The sequence below is a fragment of the Lithobates pipiens genome, unplaced genomic scaffold, assembly GCF_037356315.1.
Source record: "Lithobates pipiens isolate NorthernLeopardFrog02 unplaced genomic scaffold, aLitPip1_a1.2 Scaffold_3, whole genome shotgun sequence".
NCBI lineage: Eukaryota > Metazoa > Chordata > Amphibia > Anura > Ranidae > Lithobates > Lithobates pipiens.
The window spans coordinates 190,432,350-190,456,449 of NW_027507790.1; the positions used below are offsets into that span (position 1 = coordinate 190,432,350).

A 24,100-nucleotide genomic window follows, 5' to 3' on the forward strand; every position below is an offset into this window, starting at 1 on the left:
CGTCATTTAAAACTGCTTGCGGTTTTAATGTTATATCTGGTTCCTGCAATATGGTTGAAAATCATTGAGAAAAATGGCATGGGTAGCCCTCCCTGACCATTACCAGCCCCTTTGGGTCTTGTACGGATATTAAGGGGAACCCCGTACCCATATTAAAAAAAGTAAATACGTGTGGCCCCCAGGCCCTATATACTCAGAACAGCAGTATACAGGTGGTGCAAACAAGACAGGAACTGTGTAGGTTTGTTGTGTTAAGTAGAATCTGTTTGTAATTTTCAACTGGTACATTTTTAAAGTGTAGCTCCAGTCAAAAAATCTATTTTTAAGCTTTTTGGAAAACATAGGGAAGGGTTATCAACTCTGTATAATTTGTTTTGCCGTCTGCTGTGAACGATTATATCAAGAATTGTAATTACATGCCATTGTTGAACAGTGGTAGAAAAATTGACCTTTGGTGGTTGTGGTGCTGGTGTCACAACACTATAAGTCCTCACAGTTACTCTGGGTGGGCACAGGAACGGGCCCTCCTGTGAAATATTATATCAAGAATTGTAATTAAATGCCCCTGTTAAATTGGGCTGCTGGCACTGGTGCTGGTGCCACGACATTGCAACCTCTCTCATATACTCTAGTTGTAGTGCAGGAATGAGCCCTGCTGCAAAGAATTGCATCAAAAATTGTAATTAAACGCCCCTGTTAAACAGGGGCAGAAAAATTGGGCCTTAGGCACTGGTGCCACCACACTGCAACCTCTCCCATATACTCTAGTTGTAGTGCAGGAATGAGCCCTGCTGCAAAGCATTGCATCAAAAATTGTAATTAAACGCCCCTGGTAAACAGGGGCAGAAAAATTGGGCCTTAGGCACTGGTGCTGGTGCCACGACACTGCAACCTCTCCCATATACTCTAGTTGTAGTGCAGGAATGAGCCCTGCTGCAAAGCATTGCATCAAAAATTGTAATTAAACTTTTGGGCTGGTGGCATCACCCAGAACCAAAAATGTTCTTCCAACATATCAGCGGAGGAGGAATAGGATAGACAATCAACATAACAGGACAGTCACTCAGCATCAGCTTAGGCAGTCTTGAAGGGATGTGATATTTCTAAAAAAATTATTCGGTTACATCAGCTTCAGGTGCTTGGTAGCTGATGGTGATCCAAGACTGATTCATCTTGATGAAGGTCAGTCAATAAACTGAGTCGGTGGACAGGCCCACCCTGTGATCGGTAACAAAGCCACCAGCAGCACTGAAGGTGCGTTCCGAAAGAACGCTGGATGCAGGACAGGCCAGTAGCTCAATTGCATACTGTGCAAGCTCTGGCCAGTGATTCATCCTCAAGACCCAGTAAGCCAGAGGATTTTCGGTGGGAAAGGTGTCCAAGTCTGACCTTGCCCCTAGGTATTCCTGCACCATGTAAATCAGACGCTGGCGATGGTTGCTGGAACCGATCATACCCTGGGGCTGCAGACTAAAAAATTGTCTGAAAGCATCGGTCAGATGGCCACCTTCTCCACCGCTCCTTCTGACCGATGCCTCAGCAACACGTTGTCCAGGACCAGGAGTTTGTAACCTCCCAGTCTCTGGGAACGTGTTGCACAGACCTTTCTGCAAGGCCTCCCGGAGATGTCTCATCCTCTGCTCCCTCTGCGACGGCAAGATAAGGTCGGCAACCTTACCCTTGTACCGTGGATCAAGGAGAGTGTCCAGCCAGTAATGGTCCCTCTCCTTGATGCGAAGAATATGAGGATCCTTCCACAGGCTTTGCAGGATCAGGGAGGCCATGCAGCGTAGGTTAGCTGAGGCATTTGGTCCGGGGTCCTCTGGGTCACTAAGGACAACATGATCCGCAGCTACCTCCTCCCAGCCACGTACAAGTCCACGGGTTTCTTGGGACTGTAAATCATCCTTACAAGACTGCTGCTGCTGCTGATGCTGAGTGCCAGCCTCCACCTCCATGCTGACACAATCATCCTCCTCCTCCTCCTCATCCTCTTCCTGTGTGATGGGTGGCACAGCAGGAACACTGTCTGGATAAAGGGGGCCTTGAGAGGCAAGGAAGTCCTCCTCTTCCTGCCTCTGTTCTGCCTCAAGTGCCCTGTCCATTATTCCACGCAGCGTATGCTCCAAGAGTAGGGATGAGCCGAAAAACCCCCTGTTCGGTTCGCACCAGAACCTGCGAACAGACCTAAACTTCGTGTGAACTTTAGAACCCTATTAAAGTCTATGGGACTCGAACGTTCACAATCTAAAGTGCTAATTTTAAAGGGTAATATGCAAGTTACTGTCCTAAAAAGTGTTTGGGGACCAGGGTCCTGCCCCAGGGGACATGGATCAATGCAAAAAAAAGTTTTAAAAACGGCCGTTTTTTCAGGAGCAGTGATTTTAATAATGATTAAAGTGAAACAATAAAAGTGTAATATTCCTTTAAATTTCGTAGCTGGGGGGTGTCTATAGTATGCCTGTGAAGGGGCGCATGTTTCTGGTGCTTAGAACTGTCCCTGCACAAAGTGTCATTTGTGCAGGAAAAAAAGTCTTTTAAAATCACTTGCGGCTAAATTGTCGGCTTCCGTAATACAGAGAACACTCAATGAGTGTTCTCTGTATTAGCCGACAATTCATTCATTCATTGATAAAAAATAAAAATAAAAAAAAAGCGTGGGGGTTCCCCTAAATTCAATTACCAGGCCCTTCAGCTCTGACATGGATATTAAGGGGAACCCCGTGTCAAATTAAAAAAAAATTTGACGTGGGGGTCCCCCTAAATATCCATACCAGACCCTTCAGGTCTGATATGGATATTAAGGGGAACCCCGCATCAAATTTAAACAAAAAATTGACGTGGGGGTCCCCCTAAAAATCCATACCAGACCCTTTATCCGAGCACGCAACCTGGCAGGCCGCAGGAAAAGAGGGGGGACGAGAGAGCGGCCCCCCTCCCTCCTGAACCGTACCAGGCCACATACCCTCAACATTGGGAGGATGCTTTGGGGGTCTGTGACCCCTCAAAGCACCTTGTCTCCATGTTGATGAGGACAAGGGCCTCATCCTCACAACCCTGGCCGGTGGTTGTGAGGGTCTGCGGGCGGGGGGCTTATCAGAATCTGGAAGCCCCCTTTAACAAGGGGACCCCCAGATCCCGCCCCCCCTGTTTGAAATGGTAAGGGGGTACAAAAGTACCCCTACCATTTCACAAAGAAAGTGTAAAAATGGTTAAATAAGACAAACACACTTTTGAAAAATTCCTTTATTAACCACTACAATACAGGGCACTTTCACCCCCTTCCTTCCCAGCCCAATTTTCAGCTTTCAGCGCTCTCGCTCTTTCAGTGACAATTGCGTGGTCATGCTACACTGTACCCAAATGAAATTGTTATCATTTTTTTCGCACAAATAGAGCTTTATTTTGGTGTTATTTATTCACGACTCCGTTTTTTTTTTTTTGCGATATAAGCGCAAAAATAGCGGAAATTTGGAAAAAAAACTATATTTTCTTTTTTCTATTTGAAAAGAAATCCAATAAAATCAAATTTTGTCATAAATTTAAGCCAAAATGTATTCTGCTACATGTTTTTGGTAAAAAAAATTCCGTTAAGTGTATAATAATTGGTTTGTGTGATCACGGACATATGTACGCAAATGATCATGTACATATGTGTGCAGGTGATCACGTACATATGTGTGCAGATAATCATTGGGACATGTGATTTTAGTGGGACATATGTGGGGGACATGTTTTTATTATTAGGGACATGTGTTTTTATTATTTGGGGACATGTATGTTTTGGGGACATGTGTGTTTTGGGGACATATGTGGGGACTGTGTTTGTACTGTGTGGTGTGTTGTGTGTGTACACTACACTGATGATCAGTGAGTAAAAAGCTGTAAAAAGCAGCCCATACTCACTGATCATCAGCCAGCTGCAGCGATCTGCTCTCTTCTCCTCAGCGGTGACTTCCGTGTGAGGAGAGGAGAGCCGATTGCCTAGCAACCGGCTGTTTGTTTACATCACATGACGGCCGTGATTGGACACGGCCGTCATGTGATCAGGAGGGCCAATCACAGAGCCCTCCTGCCGATCTGAGATGTGCCGTGTCCGGGTGACACGAGCACATCGGGATCGCGCCGCTGCGCGGGCGCGCGCGCGCGCGATCCCGCTGCTCCTGAATGACGTTCCCAAACGTCCTATCAGGAGCAGGTGGCTCCCACCCGGCCGTATATACGCATTGGCCGGGTGGGAAGTGGTTAAAGCATCCTGCCTGTGGCCAATAATGGCTCTCCTCGCTGCCGGCGCTGTGATTGGCCAAGCATGCGGGGTCACAGTGCATGCTTGGCCAATCATGAGCCAGCAATGCACTGCGATGGCGCAGTGCATTGTGGGCCGTGAGCGCCACACTAATTTGGCGCGAACGGCCCACAACGTTCGGAATTCGCCGAACGGGCGAACAGCCGATGTTCGAGTCGAACGTATGTTCAACTCGAACACGAAGCTCATCCCTAATGCACACGGTGCCCATCACAGTGCCACACCATGCACACGGTGCCCATCACAGTGCCACACCACGCACACGGTGCCCATCACAGTGCCACACCATGCACACGGTGCCCATCACAGTGCCACACCACGCACACGGTGCCCTTCACAGTGCCACACCATGCACACGGTGCCCATCACAGTGCATTACATAAACAACCACATGGTTGTACACTGTAGAAAATCTGTGCCATGTTGCATTGTAATCTATTTTATAGTTTCTAACAAACAGAACATACTTCCAAAGCCTGTCCTCCCCCCTCCACTCTCAGGAGAAACTGCTATCCAAAACCAGGCTATGAAGACATCTAAAAAAGAAGTATGCAACATACTGGATTTGTTCATCATTGCAAGACCCTAAAATGTGAGGTGATATTCCACCAATATGCTGACTGTGGTGTGGCAAAGCAAGGCCCGGTGCTATGAAGCCACTCCCCTCTTTGCTAAAATGTGGAGATGGGTGCAGAAAGCTGTGCCTGCATAACACAGATGTTGAGCTACATCAGTTTTACTTGTTCCCCAACAAACGTCCTCGCAGCCTGTTGCATTAGGGGGTGCACCCTAAAGCTCAAACACACACACCTGTCCTGCTCAGCACATGCGCGACACACCACCAGAAGAAGGCGAGGCCGGCACCATCTCCGCATCCCGCCCACTCAAACTTAATTGCAGTACTGGTAGAAAGCAAGGGGGAAGGAGGCTCCATCTTGAGGATGTTCCTCCAGTCCTTCTTAGAGCTGGGAGCACCTGAAACTGCTGGGGGAGGAGATTTGCCCCAGTAATGTACATGTCATCCATGATAGTTGGCAATTTTGGGTGATTAGGGTGTGCCCAGGCACACCAGGCACACCCTGTGTGCACGCCTATGTTCCCCAACATAAATAACAATTTGGTGCAAATTACACAGTGAGAAATTTCAGACTAGCTGAGCCAGAACGGACATAAAATCAACTCTAGCACAAAAAGCACACAAATCCATGTTTAACTTCACAACCAAAGTTTGCTAACCAAATGGAACAACATAACATTTGTATCTTTGCACTAATGCTAGAGTATCGGGATCAGTAGAGGCGAACATGGTGGAATCTAGCATGTTTTGTCTACTACAAACAGGTAGTTGATTGCCGCTATATGGCCAACCGGAGCTCAGACCAGCCCAGACTTTCTAGACAGCGAGTTTGGGCCCATAATAATAATAACAAATCTTTGAGACACACTACTTCATGTAAATAGTATAACTTTGGTTTTACAAAAATTAAAATGCACAGAAATATTGAAATATTCAGTTTAAATAAAATACCTTAAAATGTGCTTGTGAAAATAATTCTTCCAAGGAGTTGGGTGCAGAAAGATGTACATCACCAGGACTGATTTTAAAAACAGTCTCCAAACACTGTACTGCAACTAAAAGAAGAAAAAAAATTAGTATCTGTATTACTAGTTTACTAAGATTAATCTTAACTTTGACAGTTCTTGAAATCTGTCTAATTTAGCCATTCTATTTAACCACTTCAGCCCCAATAGGATTTACCCCCTTAATGACCAGGGCATCTTTTGCGATACAGCACTGAATTACTTTAACTGACAATTGGGTGGGCGTGCGACCCTGTACCCAAACAAAATTGACGTCCTTTTTTTCCCACAAATAGAGCTTTCTTTTGGTGGTATTTGATCACCCCTACGGTTTTTATTTTTTGCGCTATAAACAAAAAAAAGCAAATTTTGAAAAAAAAACAATATTACCCCGTACGCATGATTGGACATTGATCGGACATTCTGACAACAAAATCCATGGATTTTTTCCGACGGATGTTGGCTCAAACTTGTCTTCCATACACATGGTCACATAAAGTTGGTCGGAAATTGTGAACGTTAAGAACGCGATGACTTACAACACGTACGTCGAGCCGAGAAAAATTAAGTTCAATAGCCAGCGCGGCTCTTCTGCCTGATTTCGAGCATGCGTGGAACTTTGTGCATTGGAATTGTGAATTTCCAACTACGGATTTTGTTGTCAGAAAATTTGAGATCCAGATATCAAATTTTGTGTGATGGAAATTTTGATGGAAAATGTCAGATGGCGCCTACAAACGGTCAGAATTTCCGACAAGAAGCTCCCATGGAACATTTTCCATTGGAAAATCCGACCGGGGGATTTTTTTTTACTCTCTGCTGTAATATATATCCCAAAAAAATATACAATAAAAAAAAAGTGTATTCATCAGTATAGGCCAATATGTACATATTTTTGGTATATTGATTGGTTTACGCAAAAGTTATAGTGTCTACAAAATAGGGAATAGATTTATGGCATTTTTATTTTTTTAATTTTTTTTTACTAGTAATGCCGGCAATCAGAGATTTTTAGCAGGACTGCGACATTGTGGCGGACAGATTGAACACCTGACATTTTTGACACTTTTTTGGGAACTATTACAGTGATCAGTGGTGAAAATATGCACTGACTTTGTACTAATGACACTGGCAGGGAAGGGTTTAACATCAGGGGCGATCAAGGGGTTAAATGTGTTCCCTGTTTGTGTTTTCTAACTGTATGGGGGACTGTGTGACTAGGGAAACACACAGATCTGTCCTCCTGCTTAGCAGGAAGACAGATCTCCGTGCCATCCCCTGACATAACGGAGAACTGCCTTGTTTACTTCAGCAGATCCCCGTTCTGTCTCTGTGGGGAATGATCGGGGTGGTCAGCGGACATCGAGTCCGCTAATTGGCTCCTCCCGCTGGCCAAACGGAGCATGCACCGCCAACGAAGGCTAGCAGCCGAGCCATCGTGCCGCAGTACATCTGCAGCGGGTGGTTGGCAAGTGGTTAAGAGTGAAACTTGGGGCTTGGTCACAAAACACAAGAAATCATCCCCAAAGACAGATTTGCGCTGTCCTGAACCTATTGTAACACCTGTTTGTATCCATATTATCTCTTATTTTACACAAAAATGCTTCTACCAAGATCACAAAAATCAGTGGGGGCATCAGGCACCCCTGCCTTGTACCATTATACTAAAGGGAGTAGATAGAGCGATCTATCTTTATAAAAAAAAAAGCAACAAAAAATATTTCTGTATATGTGTAATATCTTACGCAAGAGCTGCACCTATATATCACCGGAATATCTACAGTGATGTATAAATATATATACACAAATGATAGGCGCTTCCTATTATGAATAAGGTTGAACAGTACTATGAGTGTACTGTACACAATATATAATCAAACAGTGAAACAAATCATTCAATGAAAGTAATTTTTCCTTGTTTCACAAGCAGATGAGATATGTTGTGTAAAAAGAGGGTTCGGATTTTTCCCAGGATAGTGATGCACTCCACTGAATGCAAAGCCACGTGAAAAAGTTAGAAAGTCCACCATGCGCACGTTCCATCCACCGCAATATAAGCCTCTTACCAGATAGTTATGATCCCCAATTAAAGAGATCAATCAGGTATACAGAACAACCGACACCTTCAGGTGTCTCCAAGCTAAGCCAATACAGTTCAATGGGTCCTGGTGTCCCATCACATTGTGTCCCCCATCGGATAGTGTCCACTGTGTACTGCGCATGCGCAGTACACAGGACACACAGATTCCGAAAATAGCCAAAGATGAACGGCGCCTGCGCCGTGAGTCCAGGTTCTAGCCCCACCATCCAAGTGGACATAGAGTTGAAATAAAAATAGCCTAGCGCAGCGAGGCCGTGCCCAAAGCGTGGTGAGCGAAGCGAGCTCGCCAGGGGCCCTCTAATATTTCCAGCCCTATGTCCACTTGGATGGTGTGGCTAGCACCTCCACTAACGGCGCAGGCGCCATTCATCTTCGGAGATTTTCCGAATCTCCTTCTGCTCTGTACTGTGCAAGCTCTGCGCCTGCGCAGTACGGGACGGACACTATCCGATGGATGGACGCTATATGTCAGAACACCGGCATGTAATGTTCACCAATATAGTAGCCTCAATCTCAAATCCAAACAGACACACATAGCCATCATGGAAGGAAAGGAACATAAGACTCGCATAGCACGTATCAAATGTGGAAGATTCAGACCAGACAACGTAGCTCTTTAAGAAAGCCAAGATCTGCAGCACAGGCATCAGGACAGGCAACTATTAACTTTTCATTGCAGGAAGCTATTCTGTTGCTTCTGATAAAAATGTAAGTGGTTGTAAAGGCACAAGGTTTTTTTACCTTCATGCATATGCATCACTCCTGATTGGCTTTTGGCCATTGGCTCATGCTGCTGTCAATCCCAGCCAGTGAGCCATTTAGGAGACAGAGGAGGTGGGGCCTAACCACAGCTCCACGTGTGAATGGGCACACAGAGCCGTGGCTCAGGAGCGCAGCTACTTGGGTGTCCCCGGAGCAAGCTGCTTGCTGTGGGGGCACCCAGCCACCGAAGGGATGAGCCAGGAGCGCCGGCATGGGACCCGAGAGGACAGGACAGGTAAGTATAACATGTTTGTTATTTTTTTTTAAACAAGGCTTTAATATTGTTTTAACCACTTCAATACCGGGCTATAGCCATATGACGTCCGCAGATTGGATCTCCCATCCTGGGAGGGTGTCATATGACGTCCTTGGTTTCTCGCCGCTCCTGCGGGCCACCTATGATCGGGGATGAGGCATGTCCCTTGAACACAGCCCATCCCAGATCAGTGTAAAGAGCCAATAAAAAATGATTCTTGACCACATGACCGGCTGTGTCCAATCACAGCTGGTCACATGTACTGCCCACGTGGATGGCGCTCATGTACACCCCTAGGGCGTGCACAGAGTGGCAATCAGGGGCGAGGCTTCTCATCCTGACACAGCCCAACCCCGATCGCAGTAAAGAGCCAATGAAATTCTTTTGGGGTGTCGTTAGGACAAGTTGGGTCCTAAAACAGGAAACCTGGGGCAGCTGTCATAGCACCAGCTTAAACTGGAAATATAGGTAAGGAATAGAAGAGTACAAAAGCTGTATACTCAGTAGGTGATGATTTGTTCATCTTTTCATCTATTAAATCTTCTGCCCTTGGATAGTAAAACATTTTTTTTCTGCCAGTGAATACCTTATACAGCCCACTTCCTGTTTCTTATCTGGTCATTAGCCTAGGCTTGTGACATCATGCACAGCTCTCTCACTCTCCCTCACATGAGAGTTTACCAGGAAGGGGTGGCAGGATGGGTCATAAGAGGGCCAATGAGAGCTGCAGGGCTGCAGAGCTGGAGGTGTGCCTCTGTGTGTCTGTGTAAATCCAGGAAGTGAACAGGCAACAGCTTCAGCTGCCCACAGTTAAAATGGATGCAGCCAGACTCAGTGGAGGGAGATTTCTGCAGCATATTTGGCAAGTACAGAATCGCAGTATATATAAAATATGCAAAGTGGTTGGAGGGAAGCTTCAGAATGGCAAAGAGGTTTTTATTAGAAATTATATGAGCAGACTCCAGTTCCTCTTTAAACAATCTCTGGATAAAAAAAGATACATTGAATCTAGCCACTACTAAAAGCTGCATCGAGCCAATCGATTTTTGTTTACATTTTAAAGCTGATGTCCATGTTTCATTTCACTTTAAATAGATCGTTTGGACCAAGCTGGTCCAAACAAGCTGTTTGCTTCAGTAAGTGCTGCGGTGTCTCTAAGCCCTGTATGTACTACTTATGACTTCAGCTACATAAAGTACACAGTGCTGGGCTCCAGCTGTGAGACAGATTTCCCGTCTCACACTGGATCAAAGCAGAGTGTGGCTGAGCAGCACTCAGCCATTCATAGCCAGTTTTGTATTCTGTGAATGCATACAAAGCTTCCTCTGATTGGCCGAGTCTGAAAGCGTGACTTTATCAGCCCACTCAGCCAATCCAGAGGAAGCTTTCATAAGTTAACCCCCCCCCCTTTCCTCTGCTCCCTGTGCTGAAGCACTGTTTAAAGTGGTTGTAAACCCTTACAAACCACTTTGACCTACAGGTAAGCCTAGATTAAGGCTCACCTGTAGGTCCAAGAAATATCTCCTAAACCTACACGGTTTAGGAGATATTTACAAAAAGCCAGTCACCGCTGTCTACGGCGCATGCGCCGTAGACAGCGGCGCGCAGGCACACTGAGTGTGCTGCTGCTAACGGTGATATGCCGTTAGTGGCGGCTCCCATGCGCATGCACGGGAGTGACGTCATCGCTGCTCTGGCGCTGTGAGTGGCCGGAGCAGCGATACCCAGGAAGAAGATGGACGCTCCGAGCTACAGGGGACAGCGGCGACATCGCTGGCTCCTGTGTCAGGTAAGTGACACATAATGGGCTACTATGCGATGCATAGTAGCCCATTATACTTTACCTTCACAGGCAGACAAAGAGGAAGTAAACCCATCAGGGTTTACTTCCTCTTTAACTCCTATGCCTGGTAGTATGATCAGCGGTGACACTGCTTGCAGGACTCTTGATCACAATTGTAACTGTTTACATCCACTTGGCCCACTTCCACTGGATGATTTAGTGGGCGATTTACATATGGATCATATTTATATGTAAATATTGCAGCATTGATAAGTAGCAGGGTAGGGCTAGATGGTCTAGGGCTACAGTGCCTTGCGAAAGTATTCGGCCCCCTTGAACTTTTCAAACTTTTGCCACATTTCAGGCTTCAAACATAAAGATATATAATTTAAATTTTTTGTGAAGAATCACCAACAAGTGGGACACAATTATGAAGTGGAACGAAATCTATTGGATATTTTAAACTTTTTTAGCAAATAAAAAACTGAAAAGTGGTGCGTGCAAAATTATTCGGCCCCTTTACTTTCAGTGCAGCAAACTCACTCCAGAAGTTCAGCAAGGATCTCTGAATGATCCAATGTTGTCCTAAATGACTGATGGTGATAAATAGAATCCACCTGTGTGTAATCAAGTCTCTGTATAAATGCACCTGCTCTGTGATAGTCTCAGGGTTCTGTTGAAAGCACAGAGAGCATCATGAAGACCAAGGAACACGCCAGGCAGGTCCGTAATACTGTTGTGGAGAAGTTTAAAGCCCGATTTGGATACAAAAAGATTTCCCAAGCTTTAAACATCCCAAGGAGCACTGTGCAAGCGATCATTTTGAAATGGAAGGAGTATCAGACCACTACAAATCTACCAAGACCTGGCCGTCCCTCTAAACTTTCAGCTCAGACAAGGAGAAGACTGATCAGAGATGCAGCCAAGAGGCCCATGATCACTCTGGATGAACTGCAGAGAACTACAGCTGAGGTGGGAGAGTCTGTCCATAGGACAACAATCAGTCGTACACTGCACAAATCTGGCCTTTATGGAAGAGTGGCAAGAAGAAAGACATTTCTCAAAGATATCCATAAAAAGTCTCGTCTAAAGTTTGCCACAAGCCACCTGGGAGACACACCAAACATGTGGAAGAAGGTGCTCTGGTCAGATGAAACCAAAATCGAACTTTTTGCCCACAATGCAAAACGATATGTTTGGCGTAAAAGCAACACAGCTCATCACCCTCAACCCACCATCCCCACTGTCAAACATGGTGGTGGCAGCATCATGGTTTGGGCCTGCTTTTCTTCAGCAGGGACAGGCAAGATGGTTAAAATTGAGGGGAAGTTGGATGCAGCCAAATACAGGACCATTCTGGATGAAAACCTGTTGGAGTCTGCAAAAGACCTGAAACTGGGACGGAGATTTATCTTCCAACAAGACAATGATCCCAAACATACAGCAAAATCTACAAAGGAATGGTTCACAAATAAACGTATCCAGGTGTTAGAATGGCCAAGTCAAAGTCCAGACCTGAATCCAATCGAGAATCTGTGGAAAGAGCTGAAAACTGCTGTTCACAAACGCTCTCCATCCAACCTCACTGAGCTCGAGCTGTTTTGCAAGGAAGAATGGGCAAGAATTTCAGTCTCTCGATGTGCAAAACTAATAGAGACATACCCCAAGCGACTTGCAGCTGTAATCGCAGCAAAAGGTGGCTCTACAAAGTATTAACGCAAGGGGGCCGAATAATTTTGCACGCCCCACTTTTCATTTTTTTATTAGTTAAAAAAGTTTCAAAAATCCAATAGATTTCGTTCCACTTCACAATTGTGTCCCACTTGTTGGTGATTCTTCACAAAAAATAAAAATTTTATATCTTTATGTTTGAAGCCTGAAATGTGGCAAAAGGTTGAAAAGTTCAAGAGGGCCAAATACTTTCGCAAGGCACTGTAGGTGGTGACGGTCTCAGGCTTCGTGGTGTAATCTCAGGACAAAGCCTCAGACATAGACTTCAAGGGACAGGTAACTAAAAAGTGGGACTGTCCCACCAAATCCGGGCCTGTTGCCAAGTATGTTTATCAACAGACCACCATTTCTCTGAAGAAGACCCCCCAGGGGGCTGAAACGCGTTAGGATTAGATATATATTCTTACTGTCATTATATTATACAGTGTAATTTATAGCTGTGTCTGTTAGTATACTTCCATGTGATACTACTGTACTTTGTACATATGAGTTTGTTTTTTAAATGCTTAGGTGGAGCTCATGTCTTTTACCAAATATTAAAATATTTTTCATATTACTTCTACCTGCATCTATCATTGTCTCTTGCTGCCTAAAAACCCCGTTTGTGGGGGAATTCGTTCTGCTGTTGCCAAGTATGTTTTCCCTGCAGCTACCATTCACTGACATAGGGGAAATATAAAAATAGGTAAGTATATAGATCTTTTTTACACAGGTAATGCAGTATATGTAGAAGGAGGGGGGAGAGAACAGTTGTAAGACTAAAGCCCCATACACGCTATCAGATTTTCTGCTGATTTTTGCCTTCAGATTTACTAAAACCATATAATATGAGGTCAAACCTTAGGAATTTCAGTTTGGCAGGCCCTTGCACTACATGGTTTTATTAAATCTGAAGACAAAAATCAACAGAAAATCTGATAGTGTGTATGGATGGGGCTTTAGTGTTAAGCTGGAATTCTACTTTAACCACTTCCCGACCAGTGCACGCTGATATACGTTGGCAGAATGGCACAGGCAGGCATATTGGTGTACAGGGACGTCCAATCTTAAATGCCGCCCTGCCATCGCAGCTCGCGCGCTGGTCGGGACCCCAGTGAGTCTGGTCGCGGGTCCCGCGGAATCGATCGCCGCGGGCATACCCGCGATCGTCTCACGGGGCGGCTGAACTGGGAGATGCCGTTGTAAACAGCATCTCCCCATTCTGCCTAGCAACAAGTGATGCTGATCTCTGCTCCATGTGATTAGAGCAGAGATCAGTGTTCACTAAAACAAAGCCCAGCCCCCAAACGTTAGTAACACACCCCTAGGAACACTTAACCCCTACACTGCCACCCACTGGTTAACCCCTTCACTGCTAGTGTCATTTACACAGGAATCACTGCATTTGTATAGCAGTGATTGCTGTATAAATGACAATGGTCCCAAAAATGTGTCAAAAATGTCCGATGTGTCCACCATAATGTCGCAGTCACAATAAAAATTGCTGATCGCCGCCATTACTAGTAAAAAAAAATTATTAATAAAAATGCCATAAAACTATCCCCTATTTTGTAAACGCTATAAGTTTTGCACAAACCAATCAATAATCGCTTATTGCAATTTTTTTTACCAAAAATATGTAGAAGAATACGTATCGGCCTAAACTGAGGGAAATTTTTTTTATATATATTTTTGGGGGATATTTATTACAACAAAAAGTAAAAAATAATGAATTTCTTTCAAAATTTACGCTCTATTTTTGTTTATAGCACAAAAAATAAAAACCGCAGAGGTGATCAAATACCACCAAAAGAAAGCTCTATTTGTGGGGAAAAAAGGACATCAATTTTGTTTGGGAGCCACGTCGCATGGCCACGCAATTGTCAGTTAAAGCGATGCAATGCCGAATCGCAAACAATGGTCTGGTCTTTGGCCAGCAAAATGGTCCGGGGCTGAAGTGGTTAAAGCCCAACTTTAGTTAAGACATTTTTAGTAGAGTGAAGAAGGGTTCTGACAGCTGTTTAATGCTGCTTGTGTCTCTGAAAGACTTGTTTCAAATTCCTGTCTTAATAACTAAAGGAGAAGTAAAGTCAAAGCTCGTTTGGCTGAACTTCTCCTGTGGATTATAAGAATGCAGTTCGTCCTGCACTCATATGACCCATTTTCAGCAGACAGCTGAAGCCCGCTGTCAGTTTACGTCACAGAGCCGTTCCAGGCTCAGCCTTACAGCAAGCCTCTGAGAGGCTGAGCCAGCTGCTCCCACCCCCTCCACAGCTCAGTGCTCCAGTGATTGCAGGGGGGGGGGGTGCAGAGCAGACAGAGGTGACTGACACCAAGCACTGAGAACCAAGCGATCAGCAGTCTTTGATCGCTCAGTTCTTATGCAGAATCAAGCCAATGCTGCATCCACCTTGGAAAGTATGATTCCCATACTTCTCTTTGAATGTCAGACAGAACAGTCAGAGGACACAGACAGCAATATAAACTGAGAGACTTTATCCAAAAACATTTTGGTTGGAGTTCCGTTTTATATCTTTTTTTTTCCTAATAAAATTGTCGTGTGTGACATTAATTCTATGCAGAGATTTATTTATAAAATTGTTTACATCTCAGCAAGTCAGTCTGGTATAAATAAATCTATTGCACTGTATGATAAATGAGGTCACCTTAGCAGTAAAGCAAAAGGACAACTCAGCAATGTGTTAGGAAGCCAAGCCTCTAACCTTTGTTCATTACTACACATGAAGCACAAGGTCAGATAATGGCAGCGGCGAGGTGGACAGGAACTCCTAGGGGGATTTTCAGTAGCACAACAGCATTCAGGCCAAAATATGATTGTATTTACATTTTCTTTCACTCTTTAACTGATTTTATTCTGTATGCCATAAAAATTACATCAAGACAAAAACACTCCTAGTTCTTCTACATGCACTACAGTGCCCTCAGAAAAGATTTTTCCAACTTCACCAATTTTCCTTTTCTCAAAACCAATTTAAAAATGTCCACACACACACACAAAAGCACTGTGGAGTTGATTTACTGAAGGAGTAGGTGAATTTTCACCTAGTTTAGTGAATGAGGTAAAGCTAAGTGATAATTTGCTTTGCAAAGAATACCCATACAAGGTAAAAATCATGTAGCAAACTCTAGTGTACCAGAATAGGCAGTGTTAGGTTGGCAGCCAAGCCTGTGTTTAATCTGGGTTGGGTGAGTGATCCAGGGAGGCCTGGTATGACTCAGCGGGCGGCATCTATGGTAGCTCCCCTTAATTCTGGAACTTGCTGGAAACTTCCAGAAGAATGGGAGCGAGGTCAGGAGGAGCTGCCTGGAGTATTCACAGGGGCCCTGAACAATCCCCAACAGATGGGCTGGCAGGGGACAGGCCCCCTCAAATATTCTGGGTCAGCCCAGCTGGGCAGGAGAGTTTGAGTGGAAGATTTGAGATTGAGTGCTAGGAGGCTATTGGTGGACTCTTGTGGGTGACCTCGGGTCTGGAAGTCGCGTACAGGAGGCATCCTCTGAAAAGCCAAGGAGGAATCCTGTCCAGTGGCATGGGAGAAGGTGTCGGTACAAAAGAAGCCAGAAAGCACGTCCGGGAGATCTCCAAAGAGAACAGAGCCAGGTGGGCTGGTGAGTGTTACAGTCAGCGAGGACTGAGAGCCAGCCTGAGAGGACATTATTATTATTATACACGATTTATATAGCGTCAACAGTTTACGCAGTGCTTTACAATGTATAGGGGGGGGGGGGGGGCAGCACAATTACTGTACAGTCCAATACAAAAGGTACAGGAGGGCCCTGCTCGTAGAGTTTACATTCTAAAGGGAGGGGGTGGTGGTACAAAAGGTAATAGCTGCCGAAAATGATTTGATGTGGGGGTGGCTCGGGGACAGTTGTTAGGTGGGTGTAGGCTTCCCTGAATAAATTCGTTTTCAGGGATCTCCTAAAGGTGGATGGGCTAGGGGATGGTAGGACATGGGTGAGAGCAGTCTGAGATGGAAGCAGACTTTGCTACACAACCAAGGGGCCAGCGGTACCTGTCAATAAAGGGCATTTGCTACCAATCACCTAACAGTGTGCCAGCTGATCCTAGGAGTTGTAGTGCTTCAAGCAAGTATTGTACTGGAGGAGCTGAGGAGTGTGTAAATAGTCTGTACAGAAGTTGTCCCTGGAAAGTTCTGTTCAAGTCAAGTGGGCATCCCATAATATAATACCTTTAACCCCAGCCGAGTTCTATATTGCTAATAAAAAAATAAAAACAAAACTGCAAGGACTGTTTTCTGACTCAAGAGTGCTGTGGAAAATTCTGTGTGCCTGGTTGTGCACGGTGGGGATCCCTTATTCACTAGTGACTCATGTGGGGGTAGCGATACATAGAAGGAAAATTAAAATGATTGTAATTAAAATAAAAAAGAGGTTATACTTACCTGTTCTGTACAAGGATATTACACAGAGCAGTGGTTGCTTGCCCCGCTGACACTATGTGCTCCTCTTTCCTATGGGGGCAAGCCGCGTGCTATGGAGTACCCGTGCAGGCGTGCTCCTGAGCTGTGCTGTGTGCATCCATAGACAGACACGGTACAGTTCAGCCATGTCCCCCATTCTCTTCTCACATGATTTACCCCCCACTCTCTCCTCACAGGACTGACAGCAGGGGGATTTAGTAAGCTGCAATATATTAATTTTTTTTTTTGGTTTAATACCGCTTTAATACAGGGAACTATAGAATTTTTGCTTGCACATGATTGGATGAATGAATTTGGCATAGCTCCACCTCATTTATCAAGCTATCAAGAAAATTCACTTTGAAAATTGAACATGCGCTACTCCTTTTTTTAAAAATCCCCAAATATGTAGAGATCTTTCATTAATATTGATAGGAAAAACCTTTCTATGCGATTGCTACTCCATCAAAGCCATCAAGCACAGGGAAAGGGGAAGAATTAGAATTGAATACTTTTGGTGGTTACCCTTGCTCATGCTCACTCATTAACCCCTATATGCCTCGGTTAATGTAAGCCATAATTAGGCTACATGTACACTGGCCACCCTTAAACGTAACTATCCTGGCAGCAAAAAAAAAATTTTTTGATGCAATTTTGCCGCTCTTGCGGTTTTTGCCAAAACATTCTTCTCCTGATTTTTCTGCATTCAGGAGAGAGACATTTAACTGCCCCTAAACTCTGCTAAAAGTCTATGGGGTTGATTTATTAAAGGCAAATCGATTGTGCACTTTGTAAAGTGCAGTTGCTCCAGAGCTTTGTAAATGAGCAGAAGCTCTGCTGACTTCCATTATCCAATCACGTGCAAGCAAAAATGATGTTTTTTTTTTATTTGCTTGCATGTGATTGGGTATTTTTTGCAAAGTGAATCTTTACCTTGTTCCCCCTTACTTGTAAAGTGCACAGGCTAGTTGTCTTTAGTAAATTAACCCCCTAGGCTTTTATTGAGTTGAGTTCAGGGGCTTTGGCAAAAAAAAAAGACAAAAGCTCCTAACTTTATGTTTAGGGGCAGCAGTGTACATGAGGCCTTATTTTACATCAGTCAAAAATCTTAAAAACCAGTGTAGCGCCGTCTCCTGAAGAGCACGCGCTATGTGTTTTTTTTCTCTATTTAAAGTTCCTAAAACAGCAGTTTGGTTTTGGGTTTAATTATACCAAATTATGGTTTCAGTACCAGTCTAGCTGGATTGCACTGTGTTCTGCCAGGTGGCACTGTCATCACTGGCAAGTGTGAGAACCTGGTTCAGCTGGGCGCATTGAGTGTCACTTTTCTCGGAACCAGCCCAATGGGAGTGTCATCCTGATGTGCATTTTGGAAGAGGGTACTTAAGGTACTGACATCACATGCTTCTGGGTTCCGGTCCAGAAGATCTTTCTGTCTGTTTGATCCTGGTCCTCCTGACCAGCCCCCATGGCCCTCATGGCCTAGGGTGCGGATCCATCCAATTCCAAGTCTCGGGGTTGGCTAGGCCGAGGCAAAGTAATTGGAGGGAGGATTCAGAGGTGGTCCGGGTCCGTCTCATCTGTGGAGGGGCCCAGCAACAGAGGAAGCAACCAGGGGAGGATTCTCCGGAGAAGGCCACGCTGAAGGTTGGCTTCTCAGAAAGAGCCTGGAGGCTTAGTTGAAAGACCCCAAGTAAATCTACACTCGTACGGTATCGCTGAACCGGCTGCAAGATACTGGTACAGTATGAGGGCTCTCTAAATTTGTCTACATCCTTCAGTTTACTACAAGTGTTCTACAACAAGTCTGTGGCAGAGACTTTACTACAAGTGTTCTACAAGTCCGTGGCAGAGACTTTATTCAAACGTTCCATATGCCAGTCTGTGGCAGAGGCTTCGCTTTATCTGAACACTCTATCGGCTGCTAGGCCTAGTGAGAGGAGGTCTATCCGATAGCTGTGAAAATCCAGTTGTGAGTGGTTATTCTCTAGATTTCTATAGGGAGAGACTTCCTATTTTGAGTAGTTCCAAGAGTACCTGAACTTTCTACCTAAATCCTCTAACCTTCATTGAGAGACTGTGTTTTGTCTACTCTTTTTTGCAAATAAAAATCCCAAAAGCGGATCCAGTGTCAGTTTCTACAATTCTTTGGGCCATCTACCTCAGGAAACCCCTAGACCAGTGATGGCGAACCTTGGCACTCCAGATGTTTTGGAACTACATTTCCCATGATGCTCCACTACACTGCAGTGTGCATGAGCATCATGGGAAATGTAGTTCCAAAACATCTGGGGTGCCAAGGTTCGCCATCACTGCCCTAGATGCACATGAGGTCAAGAAGGTAACGGTAAGCCCAGCAAATCAGCCGCTCCTTCGGGGGTCAGTGCTACACCAGGCTATGTTGGCAACACGCATTACAATCTGGAAGTGCTTTCTCCTGTGAATTTACAACAGTTATGTAGTAGAAAGGATAGATTCCCACTTTTCCATGTGCTTTTTTACATACATAATCAACAGCCATTAATTTCATGCACTGCAATTGTTATCAAGAGGTACATCGATGCATGAAAAAATTAACAATACAAGCCAACGCATTGTAAATGGGCCCTAAGATTTCTTCATTCACACAGCTGATATACAAGTAGTTTAAAACCTTCTGAGGGAAAAGCTAGCTATTATCAAATACTGTACATACTTCATTCAAGTCTCATTTCCAAGCTTTACAGCTTAAAGTGAGTGTAAACCTATATTTTTTTAATAACCAACATGTCATACTTACCTGCTCTGTGCAATGGTTTTACACAGAGCAGCCCCAATACTCCTCTTCTCGGTTGGTGCTCCTGGCTTCTATCCTCTGCTGAGTGGCCATCATAGCAAGCCGCTTGCTAAGGTGGGCACTCAGATGGGCTCACTCCCAAGCAGTGATGTGTGTGCCCATTGAAACACACAGCGCAGCTCGACCCCACCCCCCACTCCCTCCTCACTGGCTATGGTTGACAGCAGCAGGAGCCACTGGCACCTGCTGCTGTCAATCACAGCCAGTGAGGAGGGGGGGTCAAGCCACACTATGTGTTGCAATAGTCTCTGAGCCTATGAGGAGGGAGTTGCTGCTGTTGTGCACAGTGCTAGATCTAGATGGGGGGGGGGGGGGGGTAGAGTAGCTGCACTCAGGTTTTTTTACCTTAATGCTTTACAGCTACTTCCTGTCTACATGCACTCCACTGATGGCTGCAAAAGAATTATTATGGCAACTTTCTTGATGGTGACAAGAGTGGAACATGCCATGTGTGTTGAAACAGTTACTTATAGTCTCCATCTGAAAGCTCATGTGACAATGTCACAATGCAGGAGCACATATAGAAGAAATGCTTGAAACGGAATGACCTTCATGGCAGGATAAGCGGGTATTATTGTACTGAAAGCTGCAGGTTTAAAAATATTTAAAATTATTTTTTAAATTATATTGACATTAAGGCTGGGTTCACACTATTGCAAATTGGATGCAGGTTTCCCCGCTTCCAATTTGCATAGCAGGAGATTGTGACCAGCTCTCTATGGAGTCAGTTCACATATCTCTGCAGCGGCTCCGGTGCAAATTGCACAGGTGCCCTGTGTATCCTTTAGTCTGTTTCAGGTCTGAATTCAGCCCAAAATTGAAAATTAGACCTGAAAAGGTGAATAAAGACACACTGGGCTCCTGCTGTGAGTCGCTGCATTCTCTAATGTAAACCCAACCTAAAGAAGAAGTATATTGGCAAAGCTATTTTGGCCCTACTTCTCCTATGGACCACAGGAGTGCACTTTGTTCTGCACTCCTGTGACTTGTTTTCACACTTGCTGTCCAGGCTCTTTACATTCGGAATCCACCCAGATGCCTGGGGTAGCAACTGGCTTAGCCTCTTAGTGAGTCACTGGGAGACTGAGCCAGCCACTCCCGTCCCCTGCACAGCCTGGTACTCCAGTGGGTGCTTAAGGGGATGAGCAGAGAGCTGGTGACTGATAGATTCCATACACAGGGGCATAGGTCTGATAATGGACTGAATTGTTCTGAGACCTGTTACCGCCCCTTGACGTTAGCTCCCACCCATACATTCCAGCGTGGTTCTGGAAGACCATCGGCTATCTTGCTTCCACGCTTCTCCCTCTCCTCTCACAGCTGCAGGCCAACTCTCACTCCCCCTAGAGGTGGACTCTACAGGATGTCTATTATGCTGACTGAGATGTTCATTTGATCTACTACATTGTAAGCCTTTTTAACCGCTTTTTATTAATAAATACTCCTTAATACTGCACTTAGAAGCGCCTTCTATTTTTTTACTTTAGTTTTCTCCAGAGTTGCTTCCTCTACCTGAAGTGCTGCTGCAAGTACTCCCCCAGTCTTTCCTCCTCCCCTTAACCTTTATGTTGAAGCTGATGCTGACAATAATGATAATCTAGTACAGTTCACTGGAGGACATTTCCTGGCAGAATCGCCCTATTCCTTTTGGACTGACAGTCACCGATCTCTGCTCAGAGCGGAGGGAAGAACTGAGCGATCAGTGGTCTTTGATCGCTCAGTTCTCAGTGCAGAGCCGGCAGGGGACAGATGCAGAATAAGATCAATGCTACATCTGCCTAAGTGAGTATATCTATCTATCTATCTATCTATCTATCTATATATATAATTTTTTTTTTTACCCCCATACTTCTCTTTTAAAGTTTATATAAAAATTTTAGTGATTGGGTTTATATATTGTATACATATCAGTTTAAATTACACTTGCAATGCAAACATAACAAAACTATAAATCATGCCATGAGCATTTTTTTTAATTTATGCATGAACCCTTCAGGAGAGCCATTATCGCAGAGTCGTCATCATGTTTTTAGTAAGTATAACCTTTTACTATAAGGTTTAAGTGTTTCTTTGCAAGCTCTAGTATTGCTTTAAAATTCACTGTCCATGTTAATTATTTACCTTCTAAACTTTCTTGTTCATCTGCCGTGTACACATCCCGCTGACTCTGCTCTCTTAAGAATTGGATGATTGCATACACCAGACGCTTGACGGATGACATGTTTTCAGTGGATCGGCAATGCTTAAATCACTGTAACAAGGATAGAATTCAGAAAAATTTGAGAAAAAAAAAAGAGGAAATTTATGCACTCCTATATAATTTATCATTCCAGGCTGGTGAAAATACAAACACAGATTCACTGGGGACCCAATCACACCAAATTCTTTGCACTGGATTGCTCAAAGCAGGCCCAAGCAGTGACAAGCCAAAATCCTTTGTTTCCAATAGACTCAGTTAAGATCAATGCACTGGGTGATAATCAAAACAGGCTACACAGTAAAACGCTTCTGCTGTGAAAAAAACACACATCACCAAAACTCGTAAAAAAAAAAAAAAAAAAATGTAAGCATGTCAACTAAAGTGCTTTTAACTGCGCTAAATGTAATGTGCATGGTGCAAATCCATCCTGAAGACCAATAGATGACATATTCCATGAAAAAAATGAATCCCATATCTTTTCTTCATTTATATAACACTAACCACTACTTGCCAATAGCAGTCTGCAGGCTCTTCAGCATTCAGTGAGGTTTTAAGATTAAAAAAAAAAAAGGGACTTCCTACCAATAGCATTGATGCATATTGGTGATGGGCACAAAGCACTATGGGACCCCCAGTGTCCAGGAGGAGATGTAGGCATGGGAGGAGGCAGGGCTTTTTTTCTCAAACAATAGGTTCTGGAACTCAACCTCAACCCCCCAAAACCTGTCCCCCCACACACACCCCCCAAATCACATCAAATAGCAGATGTGGTCATATTTCACAAACAGTAGAAGGGTCTTAAAGGGGCATTAAATATCAGGCTTGCATTACATACAGAGTGCAGAGTTCATGGGGGTTACACACAGAGTGCAGAGCTGTCACTAGTAAACACAGAAACCAGACTTCTGTGTTTACAAGTGATTGTGGTGAGCAGGCACCAAAGGGTCTGAGCCAGAGGTTGTTTGCCATCAGTGTCTTCTTAGGAAGATTTCTCTTCACTTCCTATCCTGTAAACACAACAGGAAGTGACAGGAAATCTGTTCAAAATGATAGAAATGCCATTTTAGCCCTGGTTCACACTGGAGCATTTTGACATGTGATTAGCCACAGTCTCATTATTTCCACATGATTTAGTAAATCAGCCCCTATGCTCTCTAAAATTAAAAATACCAGGCTCACCTGAAGGAACCCTTGGGCCCTTTCACACTGGTTTTCCGATCAGGTCTATCTGTCAGTTTTCCAGGCAGACATGATCAGACCCTCTAGTCTCCTCTATGGAGCGACGGATGTCCACTGACACCCGCCACCATCTGATCCAATCTTGTCCGTCAAAAACAGACAGATGGTGGTCCTATCTTCCATCCATCTGGCGGATCAGATGGAAATGGACAGGCAGTCAGTTTCCATCCGATTTCCCCATAGAGGAGACAGGACTGTGTCTGTGTCTGCTCTGAACAGTGAGCGGACACGGACCTGTCATCCACCCTTGCTCAGCGGGAATCAGTAAAGGGATCCCCCCACCGCTGAGCAAATGGATTCAGTTAGATGGAGGTGCCCGTGTGAAAGGGGCCTTAAAAGTTTGGGAGATACGGGTGTTCCATCATCCAGACATATCTGCAGGCTTTTTATAAGTTTTCCCGTAGCAGTTTTTGTTTTTGCTCTAGAGACACGATCACTTTAAGGAGACTGTGTTCGAGGCAGTTTTGAAGAGATTTTGAAGAGGCCCCTGAGATAATATTTGAGTTATGTCCAAGGGAAGTACATTAGTATAATCTGCTTCATATAAATAAGAGCAGATTGACTCTGGAAGAGAATAGGCTGTACACACATTAGTCGGCTGGCAACCAAATTCTGTATGGAAGTGCAGAGGTTGTGACCTGCACAACTAAATTGTTTGCCTTTTTCAATGAAGCAGTGCAAAGGTCAATGATCTTGTGAATTTTAGTAATACATAGCAAGCAGATATCAAAACAGTAAGACAATAAGATTGACTGCTGTTAGTTACTGTAGTGTGCACATTATTTGTTGTTGAATGTTTATTAAAGTGGTTGCAAACCCTTAGGCCATTTAGGACCGCCCTGTCATCCGCTGGATAAACGGAGCAATCCCCGCGTAGCAAG

The 24,100-nt window shown here is 44.5% G+C and overlaps 1 protein-coding gene across 2 annotated transcripts in view; it reads right to left on the reverse strand.

Moving 5' to 3' along the window:
- Nucleotides 1-24,100, reverse strand: part of SGTB (small glutamine rich tetratricopeptide repeat co-chaperone beta) — a 114,381-nt gene that overhangs the window by 73,751 nt on the left and 16,530 nt on the right. For both annotated transcript variants that reach the window (XM_077462644.1, XM_077462643.1), the window contains exons 2-3: nucleotides 21,902-22,031; nucleotides 5,835-5,938 (exon numbers count right to left, since the gene is read on the reverse strand). In XM_077462644.1, coding sequence (XP_077318770.1) covers nucleotides 5,835-5,938; nucleotides 21,902-22,001 — 204 coding nt within the window. In that variant the 5' untranslated portion in view covers nucleotides 22,002-22,031. The remainder of the gene's footprint in view (nucleotides 1-5,834; nucleotides 5,939-21,901; nucleotides 22,032-24,100) is intronic.